The 16,114-nt window shown below is 42.0% G+C and overlaps 1 protein-coding gene across 9 annotated transcripts in view; it reads right to left on the reverse strand.

Annotated features, from left to right (window-relative positions):
- Window positions 1–1,566: 1,566 nt before the first annotated feature.
- Window positions 1,567–16,114, reverse strand: part of NISCH (nischarin) — a 29,727-nt gene continuing 15,179 nt past the window's right edge. Inside the window, exons 12-21 of one of the 9 annotated variants that reach the window (XM_042823401.1) lie at window positions 15,103–15,216; window positions 14,184–14,292; window positions 10,354–10,475; window positions 9,494–9,537; window positions 7,701–9,014; window positions 7,127–7,301; window positions 5,834–5,987; window positions 5,139–5,267; window positions 4,132–4,293; window positions 1,567–2,954 (exon numbers count right to left, since the gene is read on the reverse strand). In XM_042823401.1, the coding sequence (XP_042679335.1) occupies window positions 2,326–2,954; window positions 4,132–4,293; window positions 5,139–5,267; window positions 5,834–5,987; window positions 7,127–7,301; window positions 7,701–9,014; window positions 9,494–9,537; window positions 10,354–10,475; window positions 14,184–14,292; window positions 15,103–15,216 (2,952 nt within the window). In that variant the 3' untranslated portion in view covers window positions 1,567–2,325. The other 8 variants (XM_042823402.1, XM_042823404.1, XM_042823403.1 and 5 more) reach the window with 8 other exon arrangements.

A 16,114-nucleotide genomic window follows, 5' to 3' on the forward strand; every position in this document is an offset into this window, starting at 1 on the left:
TTTTCACCCAGAGGGCGGTGAGGCACTGGAACAGGTTGCCAAGGAGGCTGTGGATGCCCCATCCCTGCAGGCATTCAAGGCCAGGCTGGATGTGGCTCTGGGCAGCCTGGGCTGCTGGTTGGCGACCTGCACACAGCAGGGGGTTGGAACTGGATGAGCACTGTGCTCCTTTTTAATCCAGGGCATTCTGTGATTCTACGATGATTGAAAATCTCTGCTGAACACCTTGGAAGTGGTTGCAGTTCTTAGTGAGCTCCCATTAATCCAGACTGTTGTGTTAGGTCCACTAAAACAAGGACAAATATCCCACTATTATATACTTTTTTAATTATTATTATAACGTTTAAAAGAAAAATGTATCTAAAATTGCTTAGTAACTTCTATAACATAACCATTATATAACGTATATGCAGCCCAGGACAACTCCTCTTCACTCAGTGCAGCCCACGCAAGGCAGCAGGTTGGGCAGCCAGCAGCAACGTTGCACATCTGTTCATCTGCTACATTCTCAAGCACTTGCAATTAATACTGAGTTGCCAAAGAATCCTCTTGAGTGTTATCTAAAACAATCGTACCAACCAATTAAGAGCGTTAATGGAGAAATAATTAAGACCTGAGCTTAATTATACCTACTTCCTTTTTTTAATTGTAAAGCTTTTGCTACCTAATTACAGTTGAGCTTAAATATATATATGTACACTTGGTATTTTAGGTAACAGAAAACATTCTTTATAAGAGAGGAAAGTACAGTTTATAGTAATCACACTCTATTGTAACCATTCAGCTCAGGCTAAGCCCAGGAGTGGCAGGGCTTCCTCTAATAAACAAAGGATAGTAGCAGATGAGCAATGCTCTGGTTATTATGGAGCTCCACAGCATCCCACCATACAATTTTTGACTTTGGCTGCTTACTTTGTTGTCATTCTTGCACTGGCTGCAACATTCCTGCATCCAGACCCTACAGAGCACAGCCCAACTTCCTATTAGTAGGGAGAAATGCTCCATAGAATGATAGAGATGCTCACAACTTTGGAGAAGGCTCTGAGGAACCTGTTGGAAGGATGCCCCGTCCCAAGTTCCAGAGGTGCATTCCAACCTGCTTTTTTATGTTTTAAAAGATCGTCAGTTTTAAACAGCATCAGCTGGTTGCGTGTATTTCAGAACAGTTCATCTCTTACTTCCTGCAAATGTAATATAAAGAAACACTGAAGTCTCCTTATATGAAGACAAACTCTGAGTAGGGACTTTTTTCTGTTATACTGTCACTTGCTGGGCATACAAACACCTCAGGTTAAGGATGACCGCCAGCTTGGAAAGCAAATCCCTGCCTGTGACAAAACCTGACATGAATCCCTTTACACTGTGTTCAGAGCCTGCAGATTCTGTTTCCACAACTCAACAGCATTTGGGAACCATTACATACTTGCTACAGTAGAAACCATTTTCTTTCCCTTTGTTCCTTATTTCATCCTTTATAATACACTCCAGGAACAAAATGCACCACTGAACTGTACATGGAGTATCCTGCAAACAAGATATACTTGAATTAAGACAAGGCCAAGAGACAACTGTCAAATTACACTTTATTTGTATTGACAAAATAGGCAAAAGAAAGACTGGGTGCTCAGTGATACAAACTCATTATTTGCTGACAAAATAGTTTTATAGTCATCTTGGTTATTTCCACTTTCAAGGCCATATACTGAGTAGACTTTGACAGGCAATCCTTTCTCCTGTGCTAAACAAAAAGAATGTGCATGAAACTAACTCTGTGTGGAAAAAGTGTCGCCTGCTTGTGCTGGAGATTTTGCTGCCAGGCTTGTGATTGGCAGCAAATCATTACATTTGGCCTTAGAATGGAAGAAATACATAAAACAAAGGTCATTAAATAATAAGCATTAGCAGCATACCCAAAATACATCTTGTACAAATACCATTGCACTGGAACGTACACAAGCATTTACCATTATTTACACATTGGAATTTGTATAGAATAGCAAGACTGATATATACAGTAAAATCAGCAGAAACCTCAACAGCCCTAGAAGACAGCATATCTAGTGTTGACTCCTTGATTTTTTCCATACAGTTTCCCAGGATGTCTCATGAATTTTGTCACTATATGCTACTGCATAAAAAACAGACTTCACAAAAAGTCCCACCTCCAGCTCACACCTCGGAGCGGTCGCACGGACTGTGCAGTGCCCTAGGAAGCACAGGAGTCCAGTTCAGCTCCTTACTGAAGTGACAGAACTTGACAGGCGCTCTTTGAAACGCTGTGCTTCACTTGAGAACAGACACTGCAATCACCGAGCTGGGCACGAGTTACCCAGTGAGTTCCAAAGGCAGTTCCCTACCACACAATATCTCCCACTGTCTTGCAAGCAATGAAATTAACCTCTCTCGACTTTCTGCACTTGGAATAAAGATGCACCACTGGATCTCTCTGTTCCTGATGCCTTCTTGTTTAGCATTTCCCTTTGGGGCACTGTCAGCGTCTCCAAAGTGATTCAGCGCTAAGTTCTGCATCAGGTTCTGATTCTGAACATCATCAAACACAAATGTAAGGGCCTGTGGATACGTTTGGTAACCCATAAGTACTCTGTCCAAGTCCCGGATTCGTCTGCCGTCCGCAAGCCGATACTTGTCTCTCTTTGGAGGCTCCTTAGCAAATTCAGGCAGTGGATAACAGATATAATCTTCATCAAAGAGGAACAAATCGGAGCTGGTTAGTATTAGTGTTTTAGGTTGAAGTGGACTAGTGTTTTGGGCAGATCCTTCCACAGGACTGACTTGAAACGCCAACACATAAAGGAGGATATGGAGAGACCGGAGCTGAGTTAAGCCATCCATCTTCTCTGCCACTAGAAAAGCAAGGTCCCCAATCTCCTCTTCATTTGGATAAATAAATTTTACTCTGCTAGAGTGAATCAGTTCATAATTCTCCATTTTTCCTGCAAGAATAATAATATGTTCTAATAAAGCTTAGTAATACACAATACTTTAAGGATAAGCAACAGCGTTTGGCTGTTGGCTGCATCTGGAAGTCTAGTTTACATTTACGCACGTGTAGTTTTACTTTGACATACTGGAATCATTTTATTTGGATTGCAGGTATTTACTGGAGTCTGTTGTGCATTACCTACCTACAGCTCTCACCACAACCAGTTCCGGTGACAGTAGAACAGACAGAAGGAAATAAAACTGAACTCGTGTATCATGCTCTCCATCTTCCCACCAGCTGAGTTCCTCAGCCTCCTCCTTACCACTCCCTAGTTCCAAATTGACTGAAGGCATCACCGTACCACTGGACACAAGTTTTCTACTTCTTGGAAGCAGGATAAAAAAAGAAGAAAGTGCTCCTGCAAGAACTGCTTTTATATCCCTAATTAATGAGCACATCTGACAGCTTTGGGGTTGAGTTCTGGAGTGGCAGGAGGAAATACTGCAGTCCCTTTCTCCTTGGAAGTCCCTTCCTTGAAGGAAGGCTGCCTGCTTTCTTCACATAAATCAGCTGGTGTAAGGAATGGGGCGACTCCTGCCATCAGACCTTGCACTTTTTGGATTTACACACCAAAAAGGAGTTACAATAACAATCATTCTTCAGGAAGAAGTCGCTTTATTTTGTGACCTTCGGTCAGAATCGTGAGCAAAGAAGTTTCACCTTACATTGGAACCGAACTTAATGCTCCTTATGGAGGTCTGGTTTTTACTTCAGTACGTTGCTTCAGAATGACAGAATCACTTCATCTGACCAAACAAGGAGAACAGCTTTCAGGCTGTATTCACTGTTCCCTTGCTGACAGACTCAGAAGGCTTTTAGAGGTTGAAACACGCAGTGAGAGCTGAACTACTCCACTCTCCAAAACACTGCATAGGAAATGCAGTTTTACCTAGGCAAAAGAGGCAACCAAACTTGACACGTGCAAGACTGCTTATGTTCAGCAATTCTTCTCAGATATGGCACATATAAGATAACGATTAAGGTAAAGGAGTTTGAATGAAGCATCAGGAACAAATGGGAATCAACTGACACATGCACCTCCCCCAAAGGCTTTTAATCGCTGCGCTTGGGAAGATGCTCTCAGCACGAAGCCTAAACAGCCCCAGCCATGTAGGAAGAATACTTACCAGTGGTTTTACTCCCAAATTCAGAGTAGAAGTCTTTATCTATTGGTTCTGGTGAAGGTGTGCGTGCGAGCAACGACAGGACTGCCATCAGCTGCTGCATGAAGGCGTGAGTGTTGTAACTGTCTCTCGTCAGGCAGGCGACTATGTGATCTGCAGACTGTCCTGAACAGAAGACCACATCAACCATTCATACATTCATATGGGGAATTACCACAACCTCTTCACCAACAAGCAGCTGTCTTAAAATATGTCTTGTAAGCAATTTTTCTCCTGAAAATAGGCATCATGGAATAGTTTTGTGAATACAAAATCTTCCAATCCTTGGAAAAGGACAACTCTCACAAGTTCTAGAAAAAAAGAATATGAATTCTTTTGGTTTAAAATGATGTACGCTTAGGATTTAGGACCAGTGCTCTACAGGCTCATCCTTATGTTGTTACAATTTATGAAGGTCATTTTTTTTCCTCTAAGATCTCTCCCTTTGTATGCTGGCCATACATAAGCTAACTTTAAACACATTTTCACAAGGTCTTAACAAAATTGGAAAGCTATTTCAGAACACAAATGCATGACTCACAGGAAGTGGGACTCTAGGATGAAGTAATACAGCCCTGAAAACACACCTGTGTCACTTCAACTAAAAATTAAGTTGGCATCCTCACTCCTGGAAGCTCATCACCTTATTTTTCATCCCAAAAAGTCAGCCACCAACTATGCATTTTGCACCGTGGGCAATATCCTATAGTTTAATGCAAGCCAAAGCCTCAAAGCAACAAGACAGTCCTCAGAATTCCTTTTAATCTGTCATTAAGTCAGGATAATTTAAGAATTTCAAGATAAAGATTCCTGCAGTTCCTGAACTACAGGATGTTGCAAAGCCTACTCATACAGCACCATCAGCATAATTCCTTTTCAGAAAATGAAGTGAAAATAACACTTCCATCTCAAAGGTAATAATCCATCCAGGCAAGATATGGAAAAGAACTTAAAGCATAATACGTACTCACCAGTAATTCTGAAGTATTGGTCAAACAGGCCAACGTTTACTGACTGCAGATCATTCAGCTTTAGCACAAGGCAGCAAGAGAGGTGGAAAGAGTTATTTTCACATTCCGAGTTTTCTTGGTTCCAAAAATCTGTTGAACGTACGGTAAAGTCAAGTGAAAAAGATTAATTTCACTTCTTTCCATGACTGTAATTGTAATTTTCAGGAAAAAAAAAAAGTCACATGTAAATAAGGAAGGTAGAACAGCAGCTAATTTCCAAGCATCCAGTCTCTTAGCAAAGGGTGTTTCCTGAAGAACCACAGCAATTCAAATCAGCAGGTCTCACTTATCAGTACAAATAACACTTGGGAACCACTACCATGACTACCATACAGTAATTCTCATTATCCTTCATTTGCCATTTTGCTTGGGGACAGGTTCCTTAACTGCTCAGCTGAAGACTATCAAGTGACACCTGAAAGAAGCCTGGACACAAAGGCACAAAAAGGTTTGAGAAAGAGCTGTGACTCAAAACCCCAAAGCTGACTTTTTTTTTTTTAAAGATAAAAGCCTCATGCAAGCACTTTGCACAGGGCAGACTGTGCCACTCGTCCTCAGCCAGGAGTATCAGCCAAGTCTGGTAAGCTCCATACAAAGAGTGGATGCAGATTAAGCCTGCAATCTCACCAGGGGATCAAAGCTAACAGCTGCCTTACCTGACTGATGCTCATCAGCATGATTGAAAGTATCATCCAACAGGAAGTAAATAGCCTTTGTTGAGAGAAGCACACAAGCCATCACTTCCACACTGGGAGTTTTGTAAAACAGAACTGAAGACCACATGAGGTGCCTCAACTCTTCATTCTCCACCTAAGACGTAAACAGTATTTAGCAAATAACTTCACACTGATCTTTCAGACAGCTTCATTGCCTCACGTGCAGGTTGAGATGGCCAGGAAACCCGTTTCAAAATCTGAAATAGTGCAGTATGTTACAATCAGAGCAGAAGTTTATCTGCTAACCGAAGCTATGGTAGATATCTGCTGAAAATGCCTTTGTTTTAGAGAGAAAATGGTTTCTGCCGTGGTCTAATGATTCCCCACTTCTGGGCAGAAAGAAAAGAAAAACATCGAGTGCACAAGAGACTTTCTAAAAGAGACACTGAAGGTAATTCTACAGATGAGTAGTGCTTCCTGCACCTCAAGGTTATCAAGCCTTCACATGCTACTCAGTGCTTGGATACAAAGATCCTTAAGAGGGATGGAAGCACAGCTCATCCCTGTAGCTCCTTTTCTAGCTGTGCAGCTTCCATAGTAACCCAGCTCCATTACTTTTCCTCATCAAATCCTCATGGTGCAGAGACAAGCATGCTTAAAAACTGCCTGCTTTAAGAGACTGGGAAAGGAGTCAGGTAATTAAAAAGTGACTTTCTTAATAAGCTTTTCTATTGCTGTCTGCAGCAGGAATGTAGTCTTCTACTACTTCAAATGCCAATCATCAACAACTGCAGCCAGCTAATGAATTTAGGTTAGAAGCTCTACGCTTTATTTCCGAATTACAGATCTTGTTTCTGGAGTGCCCACAGCCACACAACATGCTGTATTCACATTGTATTCACATAATGCTCACAGTCAGGACATCAATTTAGCCAGGCACTGTGTCAAAATATAATTCCATTCCAGTGACTCTTCCATTCCATCACTTTAAAAGAAAAATGGGAACGTTCTCAGAGCAATCACCTTCTCAAGATGTACATTAGAACAGACATGAGATCCTCCTGCTGTGCACCACGCATCCTGAAGGCAAAATACACCTGCCAGCACAATTACTGCAGCAGTGACAGCCATTTGCACAAGTGTTTCACCAAAATACTTTCTGGTCTGGGATAACCTACATTTGATTAGAACAGTGTTGTTGTTTTTTAAATTGAGTTTGTTACGTTAGTTTTTAAATATCCAATACTGAAAGGTCATAAGCATATTTTCACATAGCCAGGCTAGGTGCAATACCTCTGCAATGTTGCCATGGAAGAATTCAACTAGGGCATTTCCTTTAAGCCCAGCCACATACTGCAGAGACACAGAAGCATGAAAGTGAACTGGAATCTGGTTATCTTCTGTAATCTTCTGAATAAGAAATTCAGATGGATATAAAGATGACAGAGTCAGATGAGGCTTGTAAAAGCTAGGAGACAGACAAGATCCAGAAAACAATATCAAAATTTAAGCAAATCTACAGCTCTTCCACTATCTAACAACTATGAACAGGCAACTTCTATTCTTAATAAAAATGAAACATCTTGAGCATTGCTGTCTATTCTATCACATCATCAGCCTGCAAGCACATGAAATATGAAGCCTCCTTCCATAAGAAAATACATTTTAAGCTGCAACCATAAAACAATAAGGAAACTGTACCTGGACAAGATCGAGTCCAGGATAACCATTCACACAAAGACCAGCAGAATGAAAATACAATTCATCAGCTCTCCAGGCCAAAAACAATGACAATGACAACTGCCAGCAGTGGCTAGGCCACACTCACTTTGAGGCTGTGCAACAAACCTTTCACAGGAAGCGTTACCTTGCTGACTGACCATGTCTGTTTGACTCCAAGGCGTGATTTCTTGCAGCATCTGATTTGTTTGAAGCTTTGAAGATGATAATAGTCTTAACGTTCTTCAGAAGTGTCCTCAGAAGGCTGTAGACTCTTAAGAAGTGGAATTTCTCATGAGGTAGAACAAACACTGCTGTAACAAATCTGTATCCAACAAGCAGCTCCAGCACGTGCCCATCCAAAAATGAACCTTTCTGCTGGATGGACCCACGGGTTGGATGCAGCACCACTGATGCTAATGGAACACTGTTCAGTTTAAGAACACTTCTCAAGTCTCCGGCGGCTATCAATTTACTTGGCAGTACACTGAAATCCACCTTTATTATGTACAAATGCTGTGGTGTTAGAAACAGCCAGCAGGGATGGAGCACACAGGGACACGGGTCAGGAGATTTATGCATTGAAGAATAAAGTGCAGAACACAAATCATGTTTTGACCATGTTTTGTTACTGCCAGCTGACTCTGGCTGATGCAAGGTTTTCTGAGCGCTGGTTTTATTCCCATAAACAAGGTAGGTTGGAAAACAGCCTTTTATCTCCACATCCTGTGGCGAAATGCAATTCAATTCCATAAGCTGACCAAGAAACTCTTGGAGGTTTGCACTTCCACAGTATGTTGTGGAGACGGGTAACACTGGCGTGCAGTGTTGAGAATGACAAGTGTGCAAACAGGAATAAAAGTCTTGAAGATTCTGGGAGTCGGAAACAACAAACAAGCAGTTCTCACTGTTTCTCAGCTTCAGCGCTAAACAGATTTCTGGCATGAGGAAACCAAACTCTGTTAGGTCAGCATATGGAAAACACAGCATTAATTTCAAAGCAGAAGGGATATGCTGGCAGCTTCCCCTCAATTCCTGAGGAGGAATCTCAAACACAGCTAGAAAATCATCCGTCAAAACTAAACAGGAAGCAAATTGCCTGACTTCTTTATGAATATGAATAGAAAAACTCCAGAGAATTTTGACTATGCTGATGCTCTTCACTGCTGCGTTGTCAGCTGACTGAGTCTGTGAAGCACTGAACTCAAGAGTCTGATCTCCTTCATGAAGTCCCATTTCAAAATATCCATCTTCTTTGTCTGCTGTTCTGGAACTGGCTGGAAGGCTTCCTTTATTCTCTATAAAGGAGGGGGGTGTCCTCTGCACAGTCTGTGCTATCAAGGCAGAAAGGTGCTGGGTAAAATCCTGGTTTGTGGCAGTGTATGACATGCAATTAAAAGGCAAGATGACAGTGTTACTGGGGTCAGGCACTGTACAGCATTCTTCCTCTGAATGATCCAAACTTCAAAAGAGACAATACGTCACAGTAAGTACAAACATGAGCTTAAAACCAGCTATGGCTATCTACAGATGATGGTGCTGCTTGTCAGAGCTCTGAGGTTTACTCTTGTTACTAAAGTCAGCACATACTTTAGAACATCCTTGTAAAGCACACAGCCACTGGTATTAAAGGCTTGTAATGTGCAACCTGACAGACAGAATTTGACTAAAATTGTCATTCATCCTTCATTTCCCACCTCCAATAAGTATATCCTACAAATTAAAGCAGTTTACAATACAGCTATTGCTGTTTTTTCAAACTCACAAATCCATTTCAGGGCTTAAAGGCTAAGAACAATGATACACATGAAATCACTTTTAGTTCAAAAAACAGATGCAGCATGCAGTGAAAGACAGTTCTGCCATGAAAGCCACATTTTAAAAATGCATTGTTACCACAAAGCTAAGGAGGACTGAAACCAGAACTTATATACAGCTTACCACATATTACCACCTCTTCCATACTCCAGTAGAGAGACAGGTGCCTGAGGAGAGGAAGGAAACATCAGAAACCTACCAACTACTTATGGCTGCCAGACTGCAGCAGGCACGAAAAGCCAAGTTAATGGTATGACTGTTTATGAGTGTGGATGGTGACAGGACAACGGGGAAAGGTGTTAAACTGAGACAGGGAGGTTTAGGTTGGATATGAGGAGGAAGTTTTTCACCCAGAGGGTGGTGAGGCACTGGAACAGGTTGCCAAGGAGGCTGTGGATGCCCCGTCCCTGCAGGCATTCAAGGCCAGGCTGGATGTGGCTCTGGGCAGCCTGGGCTGCTGGTTGGTGACCTGCACACAGCAGGGGGTTGGGACTGGATGAGCACTGTGCTCCTTGTCAACACAGGCCATTCTGTGATTCTGTGCTAGGCTCCAGCTTTTTAGAACTAGCAAATTCACTGTGAAGTCCTGATTGCCATGGTCGTGGGCAGCTGAGCTCTGCTGTGAGGATCCTAGAACACAACCTTTTCTAATTTAATTTGGACATTCTTTTAAAGTAGAAAAAGAATGGACTCTGCTGCTGATTTTAGAACAGATTCAAACTGCAGCCCATAGGTATTATTTCAGCACACTACAAATTAAAAGCTACTGAACTACCACAAAGTGAAGCAAAAGGTAAAGGAACTTGACAAAGACTAATCACAGTGGTGGCAAAGGAGGACACTCCCCCAAGGTCTTGCCCTGCCTCATTTCCTGAAGGGGAATCAAGATAGCTGTGCTACAGATTACTTTGATAAAAGAAGTCTACTATCAGAAATGCTTGCAAAAAGACTTAAAATACCATCAAATAAAGAATTGCAATTACCTGATTTTTACATCTTGAATCTGGTATTTCAGAGCATCTCTGGGGAACTGTATGGTCTGTAGGAGTCGATGCATTGCATTGCAGTGAACTGCTTGCTAGGACTGTTTCTTCACAAACTATTTCTACAACAAATACAAATTGCTGTTAAAACTACTGCAGTAAAACCAAAACTAAAGCACAACATTATCTGCCAAATAAGTGGAATAAAAGTTGCACAATTATCATACTTTATCATAAACTATAAATTATTAAAGCTAAATGATGTCTTCACATAATAGGACAGAAGAAAATAGAATTTTATCTGAACCACAGGAGCATCTTTAAGTGCAAAGTTGTGTTAAAGACTGCTAACAATTTAAAGCTCAACATCTGTGCCTGAGAAGATCATGGAACAGATCCTCCTGGAAGACATGTTAAGGCACATGAGAGATGAGCATGTGATCCCAGACAGCCAGCATGGTTTCACCAAGGGAGGGCTGTGCCTGACCAACGTGGTGGTGTTCAGTCATGGAGCAAGACAAGGAAGGCAACTGATTCTATCTGGTCTTGTGCAAGGCTTTGACATAGTTCCCCATCACATCCTCGTCTCCAACTTGTAGAGACATGAATTTGAAGGGTGCACTACTTGGTGGGCAATGAATTGCTTGGAAGGTAGGTTGTGGTCAATGTCTCTACATCCAGGAAGCCTGTAATGAGCAGTGTCCCCTGGGAGCTCCTCTTGGTACTAGTACTCTTTAACACCTTTATCAGCAACACATGATGGGATTAAATGCACTCTCAGCAAGTTTGCTGATGACACCAACCTGAGCTGTGCAGTTGAGACAGCAGAAGGAATGGATGCCATCCTGAGCTGATCAAGGTCTCTCTGAAGTTGGACCCTTGTGAACCTAAGATTCAGCAAAGCAACATGCAAGGTCTTGCACTTGGGTTGAGCTAATCCCAGATATGCATACAAACTATGAGAAAACTCCTTGGGAGTAGCCCTGCTGAGAAGGACTTAGGAGTCCTAGTTGATAGGAAACTGAACATGAGCCAGCAGTGTTGTGTGCTTGCAGCTCAGAAGGCCAGTGCTATCCTGGCTTTCATCAGAAGAGGGATGGCCAGCAGGGTGACAGAGGTGATTGTTCCCCCCTCTGCTCTGCACTTGTGAGGCCTCATCTGGAGTACTGCATGCAAGTCTGGGGCCCCCAACTCAGGAAAGATGTGGAGCTTTTGGGGAGGGTCCAGGGGAGGCCGCAAGGATGCTCAGAGGGCTGGAGCACCTCTCCCATAAAGACAGGCTGAAAGAGCTGGGCTTGTTCAGCCTGGAGAAGAGAAGGCTGCAGGGAGACCTCATGGCAGCCTTCCAGTATTCAAGGGGAGTTTAGATACACGAGGGAAATCAACTTTATACATGGGTAGATAGTGACTGGACAAGGGGGAATGGTTTTAAACAAAAGCAAAAGAGATGTAGATTAGAGGTCAGGGACAAGTTTTTAATGAGAGTGGTGAGGTGCTGGAACAGGCAGCCCAGAGAGGTTGTGGATGTTCAAACCATGGAGATGTTTACAGCCAGGTTGGATGGGGCCCTGGCTAGCTTGGTCTAGTATCTGATCTAGCAGCTGGCAACCCTGCCTGTGGGGGGGAGTTGGAACTTGATCTTTGAGGTCCCCTCCAAGCCAAGGTATTATCTGATTCTATGATCAGGTGCAAGAGCTCTTAACATGACTTAGTTGTAATAGAAATAGTTCTGTCAGAAGCAAGCTTTTTCACAGACAATTGCTCTGCTTGCAACAACTGCAGCAAAGCATTTTTTCATCAACTTTTCAGCATTTCCTCACATTTCTGAAATCTTCAAGAGAATCAGTATCTGTGTCAATCCTTCAGAAAGTTAACCACGCTCCAAGGGCATTCAAAACTTATTGCACCACCCTACTCAGAACCTTTTTGGGGGGTTCAGAGTTGAGTATCAGTAAGCTTATCATTAGTGGATATAAAGGAACATTTTTTGCAGTACTACACTGAAGCAACATGGAAAATCATTTTTTCAGTATTACCACTGAGCCAACCAGCTCAAGAACTCAATGAGCAAATAAAACCAGCAGAATTAGAGTTGATTTGTGTTTCCAGACATAAGAAGTCCTGCACGTGTCTTTCTGGATCGATGGCAAGGTTTAGCAGGTGGTATGAAAAAAGACAGAACGTGTTTATTACTTGAACAAAGCATTGCTTTGCATTAGCAAGAAGGAAATTCAAACTGACAGGAAAAGCAGAACATTGCTTTTTTGTTTTCTATTTCCTATATTAATATTTCATCTTTTTCCACAAGCCATTTGCCAGTGACATTTAATTTGAATTATATTTTACGGAAACAGAAGGGGTCTAAAAAAACTGCAGGGAAAACAATTCATAGAAATAGCATTTCAGGGAATGAATTCTATCATTCATGACTGAAGGTCTAACAGTTAAACTCATTGCTGAGCACATTTCAGAATTTCTCAACTGATCTCAAAGTCACAGTTTCAAAAGCACCTCTTGCTGGGTAAATATGTAGAAAATAGTAAATCTGTGCTATTGAAAAATGACCTGCCCCAGTCCTCATTTATTTTCCCACCACTTACAGCAGCCTTCCCCAAGGTTTTACTAAAGGAGCCTCATGAAGAGGACTGTAGTTAAAAAAAAAAAAAAAAAACAAAAAAGACACACCTGGAAATCCTATACAAGTTTTTGTATGAAAAATTTGAAAGAGGAAGATGTTCCTCCCCATCTGTGCACTCATCTGCTCTTAAACATCAGCTGGCACAGAAAAGGACAACTGAGCAGTAATTCTGAGACCATCACAGCTGTTGCTTGTGTATGTTTACAGTGAGCCCTGCATAGAACAGCAGGCCATTACACAGGGAAACTGTCTCATCCCTGTGGCTTAACTGCTTACTACATCACAGCAAGCACTGAATAGTTCAGTTGGAAAGGACCTTCAGAGATCTTGCCCAACTGCTACTGACTCCACGTTATCCTTAAGTACTTCCCACACACAATTCTGAAGAACTGTCAGCATTTTATCTGCAAACGAAAAATTACCAAGAATAGTTACAGAGGCAAATAAAGTGCAGAAGTAACAACTAAACCTGCACCTGTTTAAAGTTATTTGTCCTTAAGTCAAACGCTGTAAAAAAGAAAAGTATTTGTGGAGTGAAGTACGAAAGCTCTACTGACCGCACAAGTCAAGCAAGTGATTTCCTCCACACCCTCCCCCAACCAAGCTGTTCAGTGCAAAAGGAATCTCTTTTCAAAAGAGACAGCAGAAGTCATTTTCAGGTAATGAACAGGTGTGCAGGTGCTGAAGCCCCACAGAAGGGCTGAAATCACAGGCTCAGCCTGCACTGCTGCTCCCACAACAGCCTTTTCTCTACTTTTTCCTTTTTCTGTCTTCCCTTAAGTTGACTGATGAAATGCAGCCCTCTGGGGGAGGGGGGGAAGCTCCTTCAACTGTCATTTTGCAGACCAAGCACAGCCAAGATAAGCAATTTCAGAACGTGCCTAACGTGTCAGTTTTTCCATTAAGAATCTAGGACATATCTGAAGTGCAAGAAAGACCTCCTCTGATTTCTTTATAATGATTTGGTAAAACATCCTGAACCCAAACTTCCAGTACAGGTGAACAGCACTGCAGCAAACAGGTCAACTTCAATGGCTTGCACGCAACTTTCAACTTCTAAGCCAACACTACCAACCTTTTCTCCTTCATTGTAAGCCCTATATCCATGCATATAATATTCATGTATATCAATGCAGCTTAAAAAAGCAGAACCAAGAGGCTCAGCCCAGCAGCACGATACATACATGATTACCTTGGCTGGAGCTGACAGGACGAGGCAGAGAGGGAGAGGAAGGACGAACAGTAAGGGAAGAACAGTTTGATTTGGAACTGGCAGCAGTGAGCCTGAAGTCCTCACTGATCTAATAAAGAAAGTATGCAGTGATTAAAGAAAAAACTGAAACAACTACACAGGACACACCAGAACTGGAACTAAAACAAGTCTACACAAGCTTATCCACTTTTAGCAAAAGCAAGACAGTGTCAGCTTTTTTGTGATCTTCTGTCACATCCAATGAAGTTTGTGATTCATGTTCTTAGCAGAATTCCACTAAGAAATCATTTGAACAGTACTTTTCAACACTATTTCCTGACGAAATCAACAGCAAGTTTTACAAACCATAAGGGAATAAAAATGGGAATTCCACTGCAAGGATAGAATATGTTCTGTTGTAACACCAAAACAAGATTGACTAGCTACACAGCACACAAATGTGTGAGAAAGTAAACAGGATTCAGGTTCTTGATTCTTTTCCACCACTAAGCACCCACAAGAACATCAGAATGTCATTTTAGTATCCATCAGCAAAAGCAGTGAAATTACACCTTTGCAAGATCTCTACTTGTCTGAGTGTAAAATCAACTTATGGCCATCTGCACGTTCACTGCAAGCACTATTAAACCATCCTATCTTTTCCTCCCACCTCCTCTCTCCCAGATCAACATAAAAACAAAGGTCACAATTACTGAAGTTACAATGAAAACTAAGAGGCAACATCACAAGTTCATAACAGCATTAAAGCACAAAGCAAAGAAATTAAGAACTCAAAAGCTCCAGGAAACTTGAATGCGTTCCTCTCTGACCTAATTTGTAGAAGTCTTTGTAAGTTTAAAACACATCCTAAGCTAAGCAGCACATTTTATTTGCTCTTCTCAGCACTGCTCAAACTCACCTTTTTATCAGAGTTGCTCAGTTTGTACTTCACCTCCTTTGATTTTTGTATAGCTTTTAGAACTTCGACAGTGTCGAGTTCCTTCTCTGTAGTAACAACGTTATCCAAACAGACCTGAAAAAGATAAAAAAATATCCAAAATATCTAAAACCAAAGCAGTACTACAATGTTTTAATAGTAGAAAGATATCTCAGTCTAATAGAAACTATGTGCATCTTAGTAAACATTAGATGCAAAAAAAATTATCACATTTGACCTTGCTCCAAGCTGACACGAATGTAATGTAAACTCGAATGGTTAAGCTTCTTCAGCACCCTTTTAGCACAACCATTTCAACATAATGGTTTTTAATCCACTGAAGACAATAAAATTCCACTCAGATCCAGGAGCGAGGAGTGTGGTAGAATAACAGCAGCATTCTTTCGTTCTCTGAAGACCTTTTCCAATTCACACTAAAATCCCACTGGATTTTAGAGTCAGAGAATCACACAACGGCTTGAGTTGGAGGGGACTTTAAGGGGATGTGACACTTACAGACATGGTTTAGCAGGCATTGCACTAATGGGCTGACATCTGGACTTGATGATCTTAGGGGTCTTTTTCAACCTTAACAACTCAATGATTATTTAGTTCCAACCCCCCCTGCCATGAGCTGGTTGCTACCCACCAGTTCAGGCTACCCAGAGCCCCCCTCAGCATGGCCTTGAACACCCTCAGCAATGGAGCACCCCCAGCTCTGCACAGTGGTGCCAAGGCCTCTGAGTAAAGAACTTCCACCTAACATCTTAGCTATGTCTCCTCTTTTATTTTAAAACCATTCCTTGTTCTTGTCACTATCAGACCACATACAAAAGTCAGGCTCCCTCCTCTGTATAAGCTCCTAATTAGCACTGGAGGGCTGCAATCAGGTCTCCCCAGAGCCTTCTCTTCTCCAGGCTGAACATTCCCCAGCTAGGAGAAGCACTCCAGCCATCCCATCATCTCCATGGTCCTCCTCTGGACCCGCTCCAAC

Source organism: Centrocercus urophasianus, unplaced genomic scaffold (assembly GCF_019232065.1).
Source record: "Centrocercus urophasianus isolate 14NV4802_14NV808 unplaced genomic scaffold, USGS_Curo_1.0 seq_22, whole genome shotgun sequence".
NCBI lineage: Eukaryota > Metazoa > Chordata > Aves > Galliformes > Phasianidae > Centrocercus > Centrocercus urophasianus.